Below are 20,792 nucleotides of genomic sequence, written 5' to 3'. Positions count from 1 at the left end.
TTAACTTGAAATTGAATAAATATCTTTTATTTACTTTTAAAATATTTTTAACGAACCGAACACGTTTCGCTACTCTTTTGGTCGCTATAGCGAGTGCCGATACCGTAATAAAGTGAAACCTCTGAATACCCACCGCGAAGCGTGGGTTATCACACTAGTTAAATAAGTTAATGGTATTGCTATATGTATAGTATTATTATTAAATAAGTTAATAATAACGTTATTAAATACTTAAAATAACATCAGGTTACTTTTCATGTTTAAAGTCGAGTCGTCTGAACATTCGACCCCTCGCAGAGCACGGATTAATACCCACTAGTTTATAATAAACGCTTAAATTGTTTAACTAAATGCACTTCAATGATCAAATTAGTCTAAAAACATTCATCTTTTGGTTACAAAATTTTAGAAACTATTTAAAAAAGGGTTATTGGATTTTATCACCCCAAACTATTGGCTATTGGCCGCTATCACCCCCAACTATCACTTTGACGCCCGTCACCCCCCAACTTAACACTTAGTGTGTTCTGTCACTATGTCGTTAACTGATCACTAACTTTTGATCATGTTACTATACTTTTGGGGGTGTCCTAAGATCTCTAAAACCTTCCTATGATCCCTATGACACCCCCAAAAGTATAGTAACAGGATCAAAAGTTTGTGATCAGTTAACGACGTGGTGACATAATATACTAAGTGTTAAGTTTAAGGTGACAAACGTCAAAATGATAGTTAGGGGTGACAGCGGCCAATAACTAATAATTAAGAATGATAAAATCCAATAATCAAAGAGCAACACAAATCTTAATTTTGTAATTTCTGCACATTTCTAAGCAACTTTTATTTTCTTTCACAGTTCACATACGCATCATCATCATCATTCATCAATACCCAAGGGACCATTTCTGTAACATACTTCAAACTGAATTTAAACTGTTCCAAAACACCCAATTCTCCCTTTCAAAAACCCTAACAAAAGATTTCATAAAACTTCCAAAAAAAAAGCCCCACAATTCAACTCAACAGACTACAAACACAATCAATACATATAATCACTTCAATCATATCCTCTCTTGATTCTGTTAATCGCCATTTTCAAAACTTCAAGTTCTTTCCTACCTTATATCCGATAAATGTCGAATTCGGGTCGGATCCGCGCCCGGAAAGACAGGTTTTACAGCCCGCCGGCGATGAGAAGGTACAATCAACAACAACAACAGCAGCAGAAGCATAAACAGCAAGTAGAACAACCAAAACATCGAGAAAAAACGGAGAAATCGGAGCGTTGGATGAGTATTAACAGTGGAAGTAGTGCTGTGGTCACTAATTTGGATCGGTTTATGAAGCATACGACTCCGGTTATCACTGCACAGCATTTCCCCAAGGTGTTTGATAAAATGTTTGAATGATAAAATGTGGAGTTTCTTTTTAATTTTTTTTTTTTGCATTATGCACTTTTGATGCTTGAAATCTAAAATCAAGAATGAAACAAAGAAGAAACAAATTGTTGAGATTCAACTGCGTTGTTTTTATCTTTAGTTGAATTCATGCACATTTAAAAGTGGACATTTGTTATGCATCTTTAATCTGTACGGATGGAATGAGGGTTTTGTTTGTGTGTTTTAATTTGTTAAATGATATAAGAAATATGGTCTTGATTTGTGGTCATCTGATGTATAGACTAGCATGAAGGGATGGAGGAATCGTGAAGACGATTACCACCCGTACTTTTTACTTGGTGATCTTTGGGAATCGTTTAAGGAATGGAGTGCGTATGGAGTTGGAGTTCCTCTAGTGTTGAATGAACGGGATTCTGTTGTCCAATACTATGCACCGTCTTTATCTGCTATTCAACTATATGTTGATCCAACCGCACCTACAACAAGCATAAGGTAACATGAATATCCGTATGTACATTATGTATAGACAGTGACTACCATACTTGTTAATGCATGGTCAAATAAGGAATCATTATATTGATTTCATGTACAGGCGGGCGGGTGAGGATAGTGACTATGAGTCATCCAGCGGTGATGGCAGTAGCTATGAGGCAGGTGGACCTGCTCCAGTGGCCATAAAAGATTCTGATGAAGGGGTGGAAATAAGGAACCCTCCAGGCCTTTTAGTATTAGAGTATTTTGAACGCGCATCACCCTTTCAACGTGAACCTCTCGCCAGCAAGGTAAGTCATTCAAACATGCACATGTTCTTTCGCTCTTTGCAATTTTTTCATATTTTAGAATAATAGCATCATCAAAGTTATGTTGGATAGCCTAGGTTAGAGCTCTTCTTTTTAAGAGGCAGCCTTGATGTGAACACAACAATACTATTTTGTTCAGAGTATGCATGTATCACATAGGTCTGCCTCTGAGTTATGTCCAAATTCATGGGGATAAGGATATCAGTATCATGTAAATATATATTTTCTTTCATATAAATACCTATACATAACTAACATTTTATAAGACATGAAATATTGAATATATGTTTCACTTACAGATATCAGACCTTGAATTCAAGTTTCCTGAACTGAACACGTATAGGAGCTGTGACCTGACTCAGTCAAGTTGGATTTCTGTGGCTTGGTAAGCTTTTACTTTTATATGTTCCATGAACATTTTATTTTCCGGACGTTTTTTCAATCCGAAGTGGATGCATATTGCTGTTATTGCAGTCTTGGTTTTAAAAAGTGTGCCTAGGCGTCTGACGCGGTTAGGCGACTAATAGATCGCTTTTGGCTGCTTGATGAAACGGAAGTACATGACTACATGAGGCATGTGACAAAATTGATTTTGTTCATCGGGAGGTTATGCATATAGCCTTTTAGGTTGTACATAGCGGTTTTTTTTTTTATATAAATCGTGCCTAGAAGTTATTTATATTCAAGCCTAGGTACATAATGATATAAACCTATTTACCTATCAAAATTATTAAAATATATGCTTCTCCACTTCAGCTTCGGGGACTATAGTCTCGGAGCACCGGTGCTTTCTATAAGCAATACTGCAATTCACTGATCTAAGTTGTACCCTTATTTTGTAGGTATCCAATATACAGAATACCTGTGGGCCCATCCCTTCAAAATGTTGATACAAGTTTTTTGACTTTTCATTCCTTGTCAACACCGTTAAGAAGTAAGCTCCTCTTTTACTGTTTTTGTGATCGTATTAAATTATAATAAAGATATATATATATATATAGATTTTTTTTGTAACCTTACCAGTCATACATTAATTTTTAAAATGAGGGACACAAAGTGTTCCCCGAAAGCAAAGTTAACCCACATGACCGAAACTCGTTACCTGGACCTGCTCCTTTTGAAACGGTGTCGGTTGACCATCCAGGTACAGATGGGAATGGTGTGCACCCTCGTGGTTCAACGGCTAGGGAGGTTCATGAAGCCCGAATGCCGTGTCAGCTCTCGTTACAGATTTTTGGTATGGCTGTCTATAAGTTCAAGGATGCTGACTGGACCAAAGATGGAGTTCATGGCACCGAGAAAATAAACTCGTTAATAAAGTCAACTGATAATTGGCTCAGGAATTTGGACGTACATCACCCAGATTATATGTTTTTCAAAAATCATTGAAACAGGTAAATGAATATGATCATTTTCTTGAAAACTGATATGATAGTTTTTCTTTGATTAAGGTTTCGTTAAACAAACGATGAAACTTGTGGTTTTGATAGTTTTGTACAAACTTGAATAGTATCTGTAACTAATGTTCCTCTGTCTAAAATAGAAACTAAATTTTGGATTATGTTTGTTTTTACCTTTCAAATTTCTTGTTTGGTTCATGGCATGACCTTTAAAGGGGTTTCATAAATGGCTGTAACCGATTGAACCATCCAAAAAGAAGCAGATAAATCAGTTTGCCGGTTTGAGATTTACATGGTTGGTTTCATGGCTTTAAAAGCTGGGTTTGATGGTTTGGTTCACATTTTGGAATTTACCTTTGTTATTTGTATTTTTCCAAATCAGGGTAAGGTTGAAATATACAGTCTCCTAAATATAGGAAGTCGTAGGAAGGGTATCAAGCGAGCTCCAATTTAACTCATTCAAGTGTCATTGGTACCTTGTTGTCAAAACCTACAATATGAGATTTTTAGGTTTTCGTTTTTGGATTTTTAGCTTGTAGATTTTAGAATTTTTGTTTAGATCGTTGTCTTTTTATTTAACATTGTGTTTTTTCTTTATTTGTGTCATTTTCTCTTTTTTTTTGCGTCTCATTGTGTTTTTTTTTTCTCGACATTGTGAGATATTTCTCAGTATCGTGTTATATTTTATGATCCATTATGTCTTTGTACGCATCTTATTTTTAGGAGACTTTGTATGATAACTTTATTCCTACCAGCCGGGGGTCTTACTGGAAGCAGCCTCTCTATTCCTACGGAGTAGAGATAAGGCTGTCTACATCTACCCTCCTCAAACCCTACCTTAACTTTGCTATTGATGGAATTTACTGAGTATGATGATGATGATATATGATTACTTTACCATTTTGTAAATTGTAGATCGTCAAACCAAATTGTTTTGGCGAGTCCAGTCAGCCCAGCTAACACGCCAACCAACAGATTCACGGTTTACATCGAAGCCGGTTATCCTTCTTTTGGGCAAAGAGGTTGACAAACTTTATTTATAAAGAATGAAAGAATACAAATTGTAAGCATTAGCGTTTCAAAGTCCATAACCCATATAACCGGTTGAGTTATTTTTAAGAGTTAATTACACAAATGGGTCCTGTGGTTTATACCTAATTTCGCCTTTGGGTACTAACTTTATTTTTTAACAGGTTTAGGTTCTATGGTTTCAATTTTGTAACATCTTTGGGTACTAACACCAAAATTAGTTAATTAATGACTAAAATACCCTTGCATTTTTTTAAGTTTATCAATGTAACACATTTGGGTACTAACACCTAATTTTATTTAAGTTTAAATCAATTTTACAAAATCTATTTATTTTTTTTATTTTCATCTTTTTATTACATCTCTTAATTAACATAAACTCTACGTATTTTTTTTTATTTTTATATTTATATTAAATTTCTTATTTAACATAAAATCTACTTGTTACACCGGTATTTTTTTTAAATAGATTTTCTAAATAAAATCTACTAGCTATATAGTTTTATGTAAATTAAATTTCTTACTAGTTTTAAATAATGTAAACCTTACTCGTTTTCAATTTTGGATATATATGATTGATAATAATAATAATAATAAATATCTTTCATGTAAAAAAAATTAAGCCATTTTTAACTTGTTTTTTTGTTCATTTACATTTTACTATTTTAGAAAGATATTTAATTTACATAAAATCTACTAGTTGCACCAGTACAATCTACTAGCTATATAGTTTTATGTAAATTAAATATCTTTTTTACAAAAAAAACGAGATAAAAAAAAGCTTAAATTTTTTTAGTTTTATCTAAAATACCTAGCTATATAGTTTTATCTAAAATAGCTAGCTATATAGTTTTATGTAAATTAAATATCTTTCTAAAATAGTAAAATGTAAATGAAAAAAAAACGAGTTAAAAAAAGGCTTAAATTTTTTTACATGAAAGATATTTATTATTATCAATCATTTCAATCCAAAATTGAAAACGAGTAAGGTTTACATTATTTAAAACGAGTAAGAAATTTAATTTACATAAAACTATATAGCTAGTAGATTTTATTTAAAAAAATATATTTAAAAAAAATATTGTTGTAACAAATAGATTCTATGTTAAATAAGAAATTTAATAAAAATATGAAAATAAAAAAAATAAATAGAGTTTATGTTAATTAAGAGATATAATAAAAGAATGAAAATAAAAAAAATAAATAGATTTTGTAAAATTAATTTAAACTTAAATAAAATTAGGTGTTAGTACCCAAATGTGTTACATTGATAAACTTAAAAAAATGCAAGGGTATTTTAGTCATTAATTAACAAATTTTGGTGCTAGTACCCAAAGGTGTTACAAAATTAAAACCATAGAACCTAAACGTGTTAAAAAATAAAGTTAGTACCCAAAGGCGAAATTAGGTATAAACCACAGGACCCATTTGTGTAATTAACTCTATTTTTAATTGGTTAACATGTAATCGGTTAATAATAATGGAGTTTTTTTTTTTTTTTTTTTGTGAATATTTAAAACCTTTTAAAATATAAAAAAATAGTGAAGTATGAAATAGACTCGATAAGCTCTTGTTTTTTATTTTTGAATATTTTAAAGCGCTAGAAAATTAATTCGTTAAAAAACATTATAAATCGTGAATGCGTTTTAATTCTTAGATATATAATCATCGTTGTCTTCCTTAAGTGTTCAATATCCGTCTTCAGGACTAAGTATATCGATTCATCGTAAGCGAGTTCGTCATCAGAATGTGGTTGCACCCTTTTTTTGATACTTTGTACTCGTGTATTGGTTTTTCTATGGCGATTTTGCCTTCAAGATTTGTCGTATGTTGTAGACGTTCCGTAATCCGTAGTGTCCATCATCTTAACCCAGTGCCAACACCATCCAACTGAGCAAGTTATCCATTTACTGGAGTTGACTTTTTGACCAATGTTGACTTTTTGATATTAACCATCATCCAAATTCTGAATTACCCAGTTATTATTCTCCTTATGACATTTTAGTTCCTTTACCTCATTGCGGTAGGACCTTTGACAAATGTTCCATGCTCCCCATATCAATACCTTATTAAACGATTTCTTTTGTCATGCTCAAACACATTTAGATACGAAACTACTTTTCATCAATCCTAGAAATGGTCATTGCGGTAGGACGTTGTGAAAGTTTGAGATCTACTCTACAAAACTCATGCTTGCATTTTAGGGTGGAGAGTATAGGTTCGGTAAACCCATTCGGTGAATGGAGTTTACCGATCGGTGACCGCCCCGCCTTGTTTGACTCACCGCAATTTTGAATGATTTCGGTGTATATTCACCGATGTGGGAAGAGGAGGGAGGGAGGTTTAATGGTGGGTCCCAACCTCTTTCAACCAATCACAATTTTTTTATTTTTTAACCTACTCACCGCAATTTTGACTATACCCCCTGATTGAGTGCAAAATGGGGAATGGAATGGGGAGTTGACATGGCATAATATTATTGGATAGGATTTCACTCAAACACCCTAAAGTGTTTGACTATACCCTCCACCCTTAGTTCCTTTACCTCCTTAAACTAATGTGGTTATGTGCAAGTGAGTTTATAACATCATAAGGAACTTCGATGTTACACTGAGAGCTTTCTTTAGATTAGGATGTTGATTGTGTAAAGACATTCAGTTTTGTAGATGCAATACTTGGTGATAAATACTTGGGTAGGTGTAATAGTTGGTAGGGTGATGTATTGTAAAATACATCTATTATTCTTGTATAGTTTGTGCGTTTTTCATTAGAAATTAGTTTCAGTTTTAGTTAGAATGTATATACTTTTGTGAGTGCATATGTCTATCGCTTCCGTCATGTATCGTAGTAGCTGAACAGATGAGACAAGACAAGGTTGAACAATGTTTAAACATAATCATGCCAACCCGCACGATTCCGCGCACAATTGGTCCGCACGGATGGAGTCATATACTGAACGCACAACTAGGGTTTCTTGTATTTGCTGATCCGTGCGCAAGGAGTACGTCGGCACATGTGCATCCGTAAGTATATGTTGATCCGCACAAGGTTCTTGATCCGCAATTATGTCCATTCGTGAATAGGTTAGTGAGGATGGACCTTGCCTATAAATAGGAGTGTTTTGTTCATTTGTAACGAGGTATCTTTGAAGACCTGAGAGCAGAAACTCTGTCAGTTTGTTTTCATGGTATTGTATTGATAATCAATCAATAGAAAACAACTTATAATTATTTGTTCTTGTTCAATCCACTCTCGTACTTGGATTCCGCACAAGATACGAGATCTACGCAATCAACGGAGCATTCAAGTGCATCAGAATCGATCCTACAACGCACTATCAAGTGGTATCAGAGCGTGGGATTGACTGCAAGGACTAAAGATACAAGATTCAAGTTGAATTCATGCAAATCAGAGTTGAATTTCATCATTCTTCTTCTACTCATCTTCTACACTTCTTTTCAAGTTTAAAACTCAGATTTACGAAGAATCTACGGTTAAAAACGTCTGATTTTTCAACATAGTGTGCGAATTTAACTTTTAAATCAACCCTTGAAAGTTTCAGATCTAAATTTAACCTAAGACATTGAAATTTTTTTAAAAAACTATCAAAATTGAACAACATGAACTCACTGATGTGTACGCATGGATCAACAAGTAGATCCGCACAGACCTAGGTTTGACAATAGTCACGAATCAGCATCACAAGTTCGTGCGGATCAGCTTGTTGTCAGTTCACATGGATCAAGATACCTACATCCGCGCGAACCAAGATCTTAGTGTTGTTTGATTTTAAAAATTGTTTAAGTGTTTGTTTGATTGTTTGCAGGTGATTCACGAGCATCTCAAAATCATGGAAGAGGAATTTTACAATGAATTTTACAATGCGTTCACATCCGAAACGACGTCCACTTCGAAGACCATATCTAATGCTATTTCGGAAAGTTTGAAATATGATAATGTGTACGGAAGTAATCAAAGACCACCGAAACACTTATGAATATAGAAGATTATAACTGGTGGAAGATTGTAACTTATGAATGTAGAAGATTATACGAGGATCCTGATAAGCCCTACCCTTACTAACCTAGTGAACTAGCAGTGATTGACCATTGGGAATTGAATCTCTTTGAACAACGAAACATTGGTCTTCTTAGTCCTTATCGTTCTGCTTGGTTTTTAGAACTAAAGGTTGTTGGCCAAGTTTGATTCGAAGTGTGATACGACAGGTACCATGGGTTCTCAACTCATAAACATCGGTGAGTTTGAAAGACTGATGTCCATAGAATGGGTTTGATTAAGCCTATCAAGAATGTAGAGAATCCAACACAATAGAGTCATGGCTTAGGAATAGTAGATTTTGGTGATTTCGATGAACTCGTTAACAAAGGGAGAGAAAGGAAAAGTGAACCCAATGCTTAAAGGGTAGAAAAAGAAGTACACCCACTGGGTGGAGCACAGATCGCCCTTGGACAGAATTTTCAGGAAGAACACGAGAAGCCCTCCTCCGCTCAGTGCACTGATCATAGAAGGAACAAAGCTCTTCCTCACAGGACTCTAGGATCTTTTGATCCGTAAACTTAGGACGATAAAGGATCAGAGAGTTTTCTTCACCATTTGCAGGTTTGATTGGTTAAAACAAAGAGAAAGGTAAAAGAGAATGGGAGAGAACTAACCTAGTTCTTTGGATTACTCTATTATAATGAGATTCACAACGGTGAAAACTACATTGGTAACCGAGTCGAAATTTTATCCTTTAATCCCATTCACACGTTTTACAATTGAAATTTAAAAAATTTACAATTGTTATCCACAACCATAAAATTTGGGGGTAAATTTTTATACTCAGGATCCTGCTGTCTTTAGCATACAGTAGTATCCTAACATGGCTAAGGATCTTGTACCTCAGTATTACTAATAATTTCCTTGTCCCTCTCAGGAATTATTCACATGAATATACTCTTATAACGGCTGGTGGATGAGCTCTTGCAGATTTCTCATTGAACTTGTTGAAGGAAACGTGTTGAATGAGGCTGTCAGGCTGTAACGTTAACTTACATGGTCTTCTTCGCAGGATCCCGAGAATCTCGGAATTATAGTTAGGATTTGTTTTGAGCTCTGTACTATAAATTAGCTTGATCTGATCGTCTTAGGCATAACTTACACACCCAACTCACTCGTAACACTTGCATACTGCTCTATAACACTTAGTTTCGATCGACCAAAGCTCTCGTTTGTAACTTTTCAAGTGATTAATAGACCAGAGTTGTGTAGTTTCAAGCTCCCGGGGTTTTTTGTGCCGGAGATCATCTTCATAAAGAAGATCAAAGGCTTTTTCCACGTAACATATCGCTTGTATTCTTATTTATTCATGGCAGTCATATTTATCTCATCACATCTTACTTTCAATTGACTTGTAACCTATTCTTTAAACCGAGGATCCTGACAGTTAATTAAGGATCCTAAACACCAAACTTACCATTTTTACAAGCACCTCACCCCACTTTCTCGATTTGGTTATAAAATTATCTTCACCAGTTTTTTTTTTTTATCAAAACAATAGGGTAAAAACTATTTTTTGAGTTGAATCTGTGTGAAAGAATACCTTCATAAAGTATTTATATATAATTCACGCACATCACATATTTACCAATGGATACTGGATGAAAAAAATAGGTGGTTATTGGTTGGGGACTATATCCTTAACCTTTAAACCATCTGGATATAATCCAGAATTTAAGGCAAACCGCATAATCATTTTTGTAATTTACTCTAAATATTATCATGTTTCTTCGAAACAACAGGTTATATATCCTCTCAAACTAATTGGGCCATTGAAGAACCAAGTTTCGTATTACAAACCATCTCCATATATCTCGTTCAAATAATTCCTGGTGTTTGTGGGCGCGACAAATGGTTTGCAAATTTTATATCAACTAGTGCGATGGGCCAGTCTACGCGAAGAAAAAAAAACCATGTCGCAGCAGTTTCAAAAGTAACGGAAACGTTATCGGTTTACGAAATCAACACTTGTTATAACCATAAAAAACGAATATATGTTGTGGCTTCGAATGTAGTTTAACTAACCTAGTTATGACGGTACATATGAAAAAATTAGAAAAAAAAAAATTACATTGACAAAAACTAAAAAGAAACCACAAAAAATTCAGTAAAAGAATAAAAATCAAAAGTTGAGAGTCTAAATAGTAATTATAATAAAGTGTACAGCAAATATGTAAAATTAAAAAAAAAAGAATACCTTATTAAAGTTGAGGATTTAAACATATCATCATTAGAGTTGATGAGGTAAATATATCATTATTAAAGTCGATGGGGGCAAAGATGTTTGATATTGACAAAACAGCCTTAAAAGAAACCAAAAAAAAAAAAAAAAAAACTAAAAGTTAAGGATCTAAGTAGTAATTATAAAAAGTGTAAGGGTAAATAGTGAAAACTAGAAAAAGAAAACCTTCGGGCTAAACATATAATTAAGGCCGTAAATGAACCAAACGTTTAGTGAACCGTTCTTGAACCGTTCGACGGGAAGTTCGTTTATGTTCGTTCGATTAGCTTAATGGACGAACACGAACAAAAAATTCCGTTCGGTTGGCTTAGCGACCGAACACGAACAAAGGTCTCGTTCATTTGACTGCGTTCATGAACGTTCGGTAATATGTGCGATTACGTTCGTTTATGTTCATTTGTTTACGTTTGTTCATGTTCGTTTGATTATATTAAAAAATAATAAATAATAAACCTTTTATCTAAACATATTGAAAACTTGAAACCTTGTTTTTTTTTTTTTTCTGTGTTAGCTAAAATTTGGACATTAAATACTTTCTAGGATAATTATGTCTTTGTTAGTTAAACTTTAAAATAATTACGTCTAAGTTAGTTAAACTTGATTTATCGTCTAATGATTGTTGTAGACTTCTTGTGTTTTGATTTATCATTTGATGGTTGTATTTAATTACTTATGTCCAATTTTTAAGATTAACACTGTTTTTATTTTTTATTTTCAAGGTAAATGTTCGTTTACGCTCGTCTTTATTCGTCTACGTTAGTTTGTGTTCGAGACTAGTGTGTTCATGAACTGTTTGCGAACAACTGAATTTCGTAAATAACTTGCTTTTATCCATCAAGTATTGTTCCAGTAAGAGTAAATTGCCATTTTAGTCCCTGAGTTTTGTCCAAATTTGTCATTTTAGTCCAAATAGTTTTTTTTTGCCTCTGGGTCCCTGACTTTTCCCTTTTGTTGCCATTTTGATCACATACACTAACTCCATCCAAAAACTCCATCTTTAACCAGGGGTATTTTGGGAATTTTCATTTTAAATGTTTTCAATTGTCATTTTGATCCAATTCCAAAAGATCAAAAAAATTCCAAAAAATCAAAAAAATTCCAAAAAATTCTAAAAAATAATAAAAATTCTAAAAAATCGTAAAAATTCTAAAAAATTCTAAAAAAATACAAAAAATCCGTTTCGGCGCGAACCGTTTCGAACCCGAACCGTTTCGAGCTGAACCGTTTCGACGCAAACCGTTTCAACCCGTACCGTTTCGACCCGAACCGTTTCGAGCTGAGCCGTTTCGACGCGAACCGTTTCGACTCGTACCGTTTCGACCCGAACCGTTTCGAGCTGAACCGTTTCGACGCGAACCGTTTCGACCCGTAGCGTTTCGACCCGTACCGTTTCGAGCTGAACCGTTTCGAGCTGAACCGTTTCGATCCGTACCGTTTCAGCTCGAAACGGCTCAGCTCGAAACGGTTCGCGCCGAAACGGATTTTTTGTATTTTTTTTAGAACTTTTTAGAATTTTTATTATTTTTTATTATTTTTTGGAATTTTTGGAATTTTTTTCATTTTTTGGAATTGGATCAAAATGGCAATTGAAAATATTTAAAATGAAAATCCCAAAATACCCCTGGTTAAAGATTGAGTTAGTGTATGTGATCAAAATGGCAACAAAAGGGAAAAGTCAGGGACCCAGAGGCAAAAAAAAACTATTTGGACTAAAATGGCAAATTTGGATAAAACTCAAGGACTAAAATGGCAATTTACTCTTCCAGTAATTTTTACTTACTTTTTTATACAGATGGAATGATGGTCCATTGATAAAGTCAATGCCTTTAAAACACTAAGGGGAGGTTTTGGATTCAAGTTAGGGATAAACATTTGAGACTTGGTACCGATATCGGATTTCCCATACTGAATTTTTTGATACCCACTCGGTACCAACTTTTTGATGTTTTCGGTACCAGTATTTTCGATACGATACCGGTGTTTTACCAAATTTTATACACAAATATTGGTACCACACTGAATGCTTTTAGTACTGGTACTGGTACCCATATTTAACGAATTTACAAATACCGATCTCATCCTTATTTTTGATGAAACTTGCCTATGTAATATGAACATGGTAAAAAGTTGTTTATTTCACTGTACATACATTTTGTAAAGTTTTAAGTAAAATCAATCACATGATCCCAATTTTTGGCAATAATAAGTAAAATCAGTTGCCAATGAGCTAGTGGTGGAGTGGTAAGGGAGAGACCTTGTGTTCCAAGTGACTCAAGTTCAATTCCTGCCCCTAGCATTTAGTTTCTGCGGCACCTGGTGATGATGGGAGACTAGGCGAGTAGGCGGCGATCGCTAGTTCGATCCTTGAACTGAGCGGGTTTTACCTCACCGCACTGTTGTGCCTTCGGGCGAGTGTTCACGGGCTTCGGCCCTAGGTGGGGGTTTTCCCCGGTTCGGAAGGCGAGTGTATCCCGATGTGGTGAATTTCGCCAGTAGCCCATTTGGAGGATTCGTTGGCCGTTCAAAAAAAATAAGTAAAATCAGTTGCATTTATTATAAGGAAAAATTATTGAAACTCTCATTGTTCCATTAACTATAGCTCTCATTAAAGTTTTTTTACACGTTTGCCAAGGATGGCATACCAGTTTTTGTGATTTTTTTAAGTTTTAGTATTGCCATGGAATAAAATAATAATGATGTAGATGTATTTATTGAAAATTATTAGAAATGTGTTATTTTTCTTATGTTTTTTTGTTGAAACTAAACTTCCATTCACACTAAACCGACCCGAAAACCGAGCCGGCAACCCAAAAACAAGACAAAGTTACATAATTACAAATTTACACCAATCACTCCAACAAATCGACTGAAAATGAGACCTATGTTTAAACAAGAAAAAACCCATGGACCTGATGTTACAAAAAATTTCCTCCACTTTCGCCCGCTGGCCTTCGAACACCGCTTTGTTTCTCGCCGACCAAATGCACCAACATGAGATAATGATAATGCCTCTTAAAATCTTAGAAGCCAGCCGGCCCACAGAGCTAAACTTATGAACTTCAAAGAGGTCCTTAATGGAGAAAGCAAAGATAGTCGGAATTCGACGCCATCTACTCTCCTTTTGCCACACCAAATCCGCAAAACGGCAAAAAATGAAGAGATGAGGAACAGACTCGTCGGCGTCGCCACACAAAGGACAAACTCCCGGCTGACTAACAATGCCCCTAGACAGTAAGGCGTCGTACGTCGGAATACGGTTTAACGCCAATCTCCAAGCCAGAATATTATACTTAATAGGAATCCATTTACTCCAATTAATCACAACAAAATCCGGATTACATTTAGGCCGCACCAGAAGATGTTTAACTGATTTAACCGAAAAAATGCCCGAGGCGTCACCCAACCATTTCCATTTGTCCCTACCCGACCCGAGAATAATAGAAGAAACCATACCCGAAAGTGTCGACAGCTCCTGACTCTCTTCGGCCCCGTCCGGATCGCTCTTCCAAAGCCACAAAATACCTCCGGACAAACGATCATAAACTGAGCAACTTTTAACAACTTCCAAGTGAAAGAGACGAGGGAATAAATCCTTGAGCGGAGCCTCGGAAATCCATGGATCCAACCAGAAAAGAATGTCCGAACCCGAACCGACCTCTCCTTTGAAGAGACAACGAAGAGGCTTATTGTCAATAAGCGTTTTACTAACAATGCTGCATATATTCGACCAAGTTCCTCTAATCGCTTTGTTAAACGGTAAAAACTCCCATACCAATCTTCCCGAGTGAATAGCATTAATAACTTTAACCCATAAGCTATCCGGTTCATTCTTAAACCTCCAGCCCCATTTGCAAAGCAAAGCCAAATTAATGTCTGATAATTTAGTCAACCCAACCCTCCCGCTTTTCTAGATGTTTTAAGTTCAAGAAATAGATCTATTTTCTTCTATCTTCGTATTCAAATCAGAGGCTTTTTTGTTGCATATTCGAACAAATCAATCACCATCTCAACCTTAGTTATTTAGATTGTATTTGCCAGTTTTGCTTATTAATTATTGTTGCTCGTAGTTTTTACAAGTTGGAAAAACAGATACATTTGCTATTTATTTTTGTATTTTTTTGTGATTCTATATATCATTTTTCTCGTCCGTTGCATCAACTACTTTTTATGATCTTGTTTAATGGCCTACAGAATTAGCAGGGGGGATATTCTACGGTCCTCCCAACCGCTGGAGTGATTACACTCCACAAGCTAGCTTAGCCCCATAACTACCTGGGGGTGAATACCCAACCGAGAGCGAAGAGCTTGGCCGTGAGATGCGGACACCAAGATTCGAACCCGGGACCTCTAGGGAGAGGGTGGGTGGGGCTGGCCAACTGGGCTACCCAGAAGGTTAGAATTAGCACAGGGTATTACCAATATTTCTTTTTATATTTTTTAAATCAGATTTTCACTCCATACTTATGAGAGTATTGTTCTTTAAAGTTATGAAATAGTTTTTATTGTACCTTGTCCTTGTATGAGGAAAAACGAATAAGATGTTTAGTGACCATATTATGATAATAATTTATTATTGGTAGATAACCTGTAAAGATTCCTTAAAAAAATAAAAAAATAAAAAATAAAAACGAACGTGCCACGACGGTAATAAGAAAAATGTATAATATTCATGTTTGGTTATCCTTAGGAGCAATCAGTCAAAATTGATGGCTTTCAAGTTAATTCCTTGAGTCTATTTTTTTGAACGGCGACTTTCCTTTTTTAGTGACCCAATGTCACACCATTTAAAGGGCGGCCCTAGCCAAGATTTATTCATACTACGTTATTTTAACCAGGCTTGTGCTGAGTTGGTCAGACTTGATTACGGCGTTCCTCCGGAGACCGTACTGCCTCCGCACGAGATGGCTCGCTGAATACCAAAAACTGATGGGCTTGATGGCTTAAAAAATTGATGGCTTTCAAGTTTACTCCTTGAGTCTATAAATACCAAAAACTTAAGTCTTATTTCATCACAAACAAAACACATTTCTTCTTAACCATTTCCATTTTGTTTTATATCAGTTAATTTAATCATGGCAACAGTTACTAATGAGATTGAGATCGCTTCTTCCTTTCCGGCTGAAAAGGTTTTCAAGGTCTTTAAGGACTTCGAAAATGTTGCACCTAAGGTCAATCCTGCAGTTTTCAAGTCTGTCGAGACACTCGAAGGCAATGGAGGTGTTGGAACGATAAAGTTGTTCACATTTGGTGATGGTAAGTGTTTTATTTCAACGTTATCGGATTAGTCCTCTTTATCTAAACGAAAGATTTTTTTGACACAGCCGTCCCATTTACACACGCAAAGTACAAGGTTGATGCTTTTGATGAGAGCAGCTTTAGCTATAGCTACACATTCTTTGAAGGTGACAACTTGATGGGTATATTAGACTCCGTCACCCAACATGTTAAGATCACACCTTCTGGTGAGGGAAGCATATACAAGCAGACAATCATTTATAAGTGCAAAGGTGATGAAAAACCATCCAAGGAGACTCTTAAGGCAGAAAAGGAATTGTACGAACAAACCTACAAGGCTATTGAAGCTTATGCCGCTACCAATCCCGAACTTTATTGATTGAGCATTCAATCAACTGCTATCTCTTGTTTTGTTTTGGTTTGAAATAATGGACAATGTTCCATGTTGCTTATTGTTGTGCTTGTGTTGAAGATTGAGTATATTGCATACTTTGGCTTTGTTAATAGGTTTTGTTTACTTTGTATTCCACGGATGAGATCTATGTTAACGTTTTTAATGAACGTAATATGTTTTTACTACGACAAAGCATCATATATATCCAGTGGTGGATCCAGGAAAGTTTTTCAATGGGGTCCATTTTTTATCGGTGTTAAAAATTTTCATAACAAAACGTTAAAATTTTTGGGGCGGTCTTCGTTCGGGTCGGGTCATAGCGAGGTTTGAACTAGATTTAAAAAAAAAACAGGAAAAACGAGCTATACATAAATTGAACACCTGACCTCTTGTTGGTAAAGAAAGGGATTTACCACTACACCAAGTTTCTTTTTATTTATATGGTGTCCACCTAATTGTATTTATGGGGTCCTTATACAATTTAATATACCGAACCTACTATTTTTTTTTAAAAAACAATGGGGTCCGGGGACCCCGACCCTCTCTATGTGGGTCCGCCCATGTATATATCCCTCAAATATAACCACCAGATATAAATCATAATAGAAAAATGAATTTACATCGAGATAGTTGGTAAACGTGCAACAAGCTGCGCCGCTACCCCTTTTTAAATAGCAAAACTAAGTCTTTTAAAAACTACGTCCATAGATCTCGGGGTCGTAACATTACTATGCATGACCCTTTGAACTCGTCTGAGTAGGTCCACGACCTCTAGCGCCAGAAAACCAAAAGTATCAAAAGCAAACGAGATAAACACGTGCTGGTTGTCAAGGCACGCTTTCTCGTGTTTGGTCACTTTACCCGAAGCAGCCTTTAAAGCAGTCTGACCCACCGTGAAAGCACTACCCCCTAAGCCCACAAGCGGGGAAACCCCTGTTAGATCCACACAAGCATGTTTTCTTCCTGCCCATCCAAAGACCAGAATGTCGGCTGGTCGAACTATCGAAGGGTAGATCTCCCTTACAACGGGTCAACTAAGAAATTAACGGGTGCTTCTTTCTTTGCAGAAATACCAGCGCGTCTGAATATGTCAAAAAGGACATCCCTAACCAAATTATGTCGGTATTTAAATTCCGGGAGCTCTCTACAATGAACTGCATGCTCCACAAAAGAAACCAAACACGCCAAATAACATGGCATACCTCATTAAAGAAAGTGATTTCAATATATTGGATTAGAAACATTACATATAAATAGTTTCATGTTTATTGAAAACAACGGTTTCCATTTATCCCTTATAACAGAATTGGGCCCGTATAGCAAAGTAAAAGAACCGAATTCCTGAAAAACAAAACGATCTCTTCTCTGTATATTCTGTCTCCTTAGTTAAGAGAACAACATAGGTTTATTATATTCAAACTTGCTAGGGAGAATATTTATTTCATGATTAACTTGCTTTTATCAGATGCTGTTCCCATAACCTTTACCAACTTTTCCATGAAAATTGACCTTATAATATGAACATGGTGAAAAAAGTATTTCTTTTATCATTTATCCCTTTTTATTTAATGGATTTTTCACATGTCATTCCAACAAGTAGCCGGTCTACCTACAACCGTCATCTTTGCTAACAAACGACACATGGAAATTTTCTAACATCATCATCGGATTCCATCTTTTTGCAATGTAAAAAATCATGTAGTATGTATTCGTTGGCCACAAGCGCCTGTTTGTACTATGCGCATATAATGTATATATGAGTGGGCCTTCGGGGGGACAAAAGTGAAAGTGCACTAATTTTAACATTATTTTACTAATTTCGTGAAAATAACATTAAAAAACGAGGGACAGTTAATCATGAATCATGTGGTTCGTTGATGGCCGAAGGGCAAGAGGGTATATGCACTAATCGGCTTTTGCGGAGTGTTATGTGCCTTATGTCCAAGTCTTGATGCAAAACTACTATCGAGTCGGGGTCTCTCTAGAAGCAGCCTCTTTATTCTTACGAAGTAGATATAAGGTTGTCTACCCTCCTCAAACCATACCATAATTTTACTATTGGTAAGATTTACCGAGTATGATGATGATGATGATAATGAGTTGTTGGCCCGACCAAGGAGAATTCAATTCAATAAACAACGGAAATTTGTAGCAAAGAATTTCGTAACACTAGGAACCTTAGAATTCATAACTTTCATTAATTCAAAATAAATACTTGACCTCCTAACTAACATTAAAACACCTAACTTGATAAACCTGCAAACAATTAACACAATTAAATAAACTTTCAAACTAATCTAAAGCTAATAGATAATTCAAACCATTAATTAAAATCTAAACTTAATTCAACTTGTCACTTTAACCCTTCATCTTTCATCAATTTTGGTTTTAGAATTAAACTCAAACATTCCCCCTTAATTCAAAAACGCATCAATGCTCCTTCACTGCAATTGTAGGCCTTCTTCCTGTTAAAAGAACAACCAGAAATTGATCCAGAGAAAACTTGAACCAATGATTAACGATTCTTCTTGAATTGTGAAAGTAGAAAAGAAAATTACAAGAATTGAAAACAATGAACTATTTACAGACAAATACAAACCCCCTATATATACTAAGAGCTCCAAATTCAGTTACAACAAACCGTTGTAAGAATTTTCACAAACACCCCCTGATCTTACAAGAATGTAAGAATCAACCCTTGTAGCCCAATCACTGCGCTACCTTAACTACAGCTTCTCAACCACTAACTTCCTAATCACTGCTTAAGACAACACCAGTTGTTTACCATCAGATGTTATCATCAGCTATTAACCACCATCAGGGTTTGATCACAAGCAGTGCTTACAAGGTTTCATGTTTCCATCAGTTGTTTGCCTTCTGAGTATTCGGCAGTGGTTTGCCTTATTTATTCGGTACTCATCAGTGTTTACAGTTAAACTAAAATGTTACTTCTTCTCAACAATCTCCACCTAAGTAACAATTTAGTTTAACCTAAACTTAATGAGTTAAAACAAAATGTAAACTTTACACCTGGCAAAGCCTTGGTCATCACATCAGCTGGGTTAACATCTGTTCCAACCCACCTGACCACCACTTCCTTAGAAGTCACCACATCTCTAATCCAAAACATCTTCACATTGATGTGTTTGGTCTTTCATGAAAAACACTGTTCTTTGACAACTGAGCAGCTCCTTCATTATCACAACTCACTTGCACACCATCCAACCTGATTCCCAGATCAGCAACCATTCCCTTTAACCATAACGACTCTTTTACCCCTTCTGTTAAAGCTATGAATTCTGCCTCAGTTGTGGATAGTGCAACCACATGCTGCAACTAAGACTTCCAACTTACCACATTTCCCATCACTGAGAACATATAACCAGTTATTGATCTCCAATTGTCTTTATCTTTTGCATAATCAGAATCAACATAACCACTGATCATGTTCCCCTTCTTCTCAGCTTGATCTTCAAACTTTAAACCAAGTTTCTTTGTTCCTGCCAAATACCTGAGAATCCATTTCACTGCTGCCCAATGACTTTTACCAGGATTTGCCATGTATCTGCTCACCACACTTACAACATATGCAATATCAGGTCTTGTGCATACCATGATATACATCAGACTTCCAACAGTGTTGGCATATGGAACTTTGCTCATATACACTTTATCCTCATCTGTTTGAGGACAATCTTTCTTTGACAGATTAAAAAGAGCTGCAAGAGGAGTTGTAACAGGCTTACACTCTCCCATTCCATAATTCTTCAACACTTTCTCAATATAAGAAGATTGAGACAGTGTTAACACTTTTTCTGCCCTGTTCCTGTGGATTTCCATACCAAGTATCTTCCTGGCTTCTCCTAAATCTTTCATTTCAAGCTCTTTCATCAGCAGCCTTTTGGTTTCTTCTATTTGACTCTTACTTTCACAGGCTATCAGCATATCATCAACATACAAGAGTAAATAAACAAATTTACCCCTGTCATACTCTCTATGATACACACAACTATTATAAGGACTCCTGCTGAAACCACTACCCACTATGTATTCATTAAATCTTTTGTACCACTGCCTGGGAGACTGTTTAAGTCCATACAAGGACCTCTTCAACAAATAAGCTTTATCCTCTTGGCCTTTGACCTCATAACCCTTTGGTTGTGCCATGTAGATCTCCTCCTCCAAATTACCATGCAAAAATGCAGTTTTCACATCCATTTGTTCCAACTCCAG

General features: G+C 35.6%; 2 protein-coding genes across 4 annotated transcripts; both read left to right on the top strand.

Annotated features, from left to right (window-relative positions):
• The first annotated feature begins 938 nt into the window (after window positions 1-938).
• Window positions 939-4,705, top strand: LOC110916594. 3 transcript variants are annotated; one of them, XM_035985826.1, is made up of 7 exons: window positions 940-1,385; window positions 1,681-1,892; window positions 1,993-2,182; window positions 2,500-2,585; window positions 3,043-3,134; window positions 3,345-3,594; window positions 4,516-4,705. In XM_035985826.1, exons 1-6 carry the CDS (start codon window positions 1,134-1,136, stop codon window positions 3,587-3,589), a joined length of 1,077 nt encoding a protein of 358 aa, XP_035841719.1. In that variant the 5' UTR covers window positions 940-1,133; the 3' UTR covers window positions 3,590-3,594; window positions 4,516-4,705. The 3 variants fall into 3 exon arrangements, 2 of the variants coding, with proteins under 2 accessions (XP_035841719.1, XP_022016990.1); XR_004884385.1 differs by lacking the exons at window positions 3,345-3,594; window positions 4,516-4,705 and adding an exon at window positions 2,675-2,827 and having other exon boundaries at window positions 939-1,385; XM_022161298.2 differs by lacking the exon at window positions 4,516-4,705 and having other exon boundaries at window positions 3,345-3,761.
• An 11,225-nt stretch (window positions 4,706-15,930) lies between these two features.
• Window positions 15,931-16,696, top strand: LOC110917724 (root allergen protein). The gene is made up of 2 exons (XM_022162182.2): window positions 15,931-16,183; window positions 16,252-16,696. Exons 1-2 carry the CDS (start codon window positions 16,003-16,005, stop codon window positions 16,542-16,544), a joined length of 474 nt encoding a protein of 157 aa, XP_022017874.1. The 5' UTR covers window positions 15,931-16,002; the 3' UTR covers window positions 16,545-16,696.
• The last annotated feature ends 4,096 nt before the right edge of the window (window positions 16,697-20,792 follow it).

The sequence above is a fragment of the Helianthus annuus genome, chromosome 16 (assembly GCF_002127325.2).
Source record: "Helianthus annuus cultivar XRQ/B chromosome 16, HanXRQr2.0-SUNRISE, whole genome shotgun sequence".
Lineage (NCBI taxonomy): Eukaryota > Viridiplantae > Streptophyta > Magnoliopsida > Asterales > Asteraceae > Helianthus > Helianthus annuus.
This window is presented reverse-complemented; position numbering and strand designations above follow the sequence as displayed.

Excerpts from the sequence above, each read along its gene's own strand:
- LOC110916594 (XM_035985826.1), top strand. The coding sequence starts at position 1,134 with ATGTCGAATTCGGGTCGGATCCGCGCCCGGAAAGACAGGTTTTACAGC. Across the intron at positions 1,386-1,680 it reads CTGCACAGCATTTCCCCAAG|ACTAGCATGAAGGGATGGAG; the intron begins GTGTTTGATAAA and ends TCTGATGTATAG. Across the intron at positions 1,893-1,992 it reads GCACCTACAACAAGCATAAG|GCGGGCGGGTGAGGATAGTG; the intron begins GTAACATGAATA and ends TTTCATGTACAG.
- LOC110917724 (XM_022162182.2), top strand. The coding sequence starts at position 16,003 with ATGGCAACAGTTACTAATGAGATTGAGATCGCTTCTTCCTTTCCGGCT. Across the intron at positions 16,184-16,251 it reads GTTGTTCACATTTGGTGATG|CCGTCCCATTTACACACGCA; the intron begins GTAAGTGTTTTA and ends TTTTTGACACAG.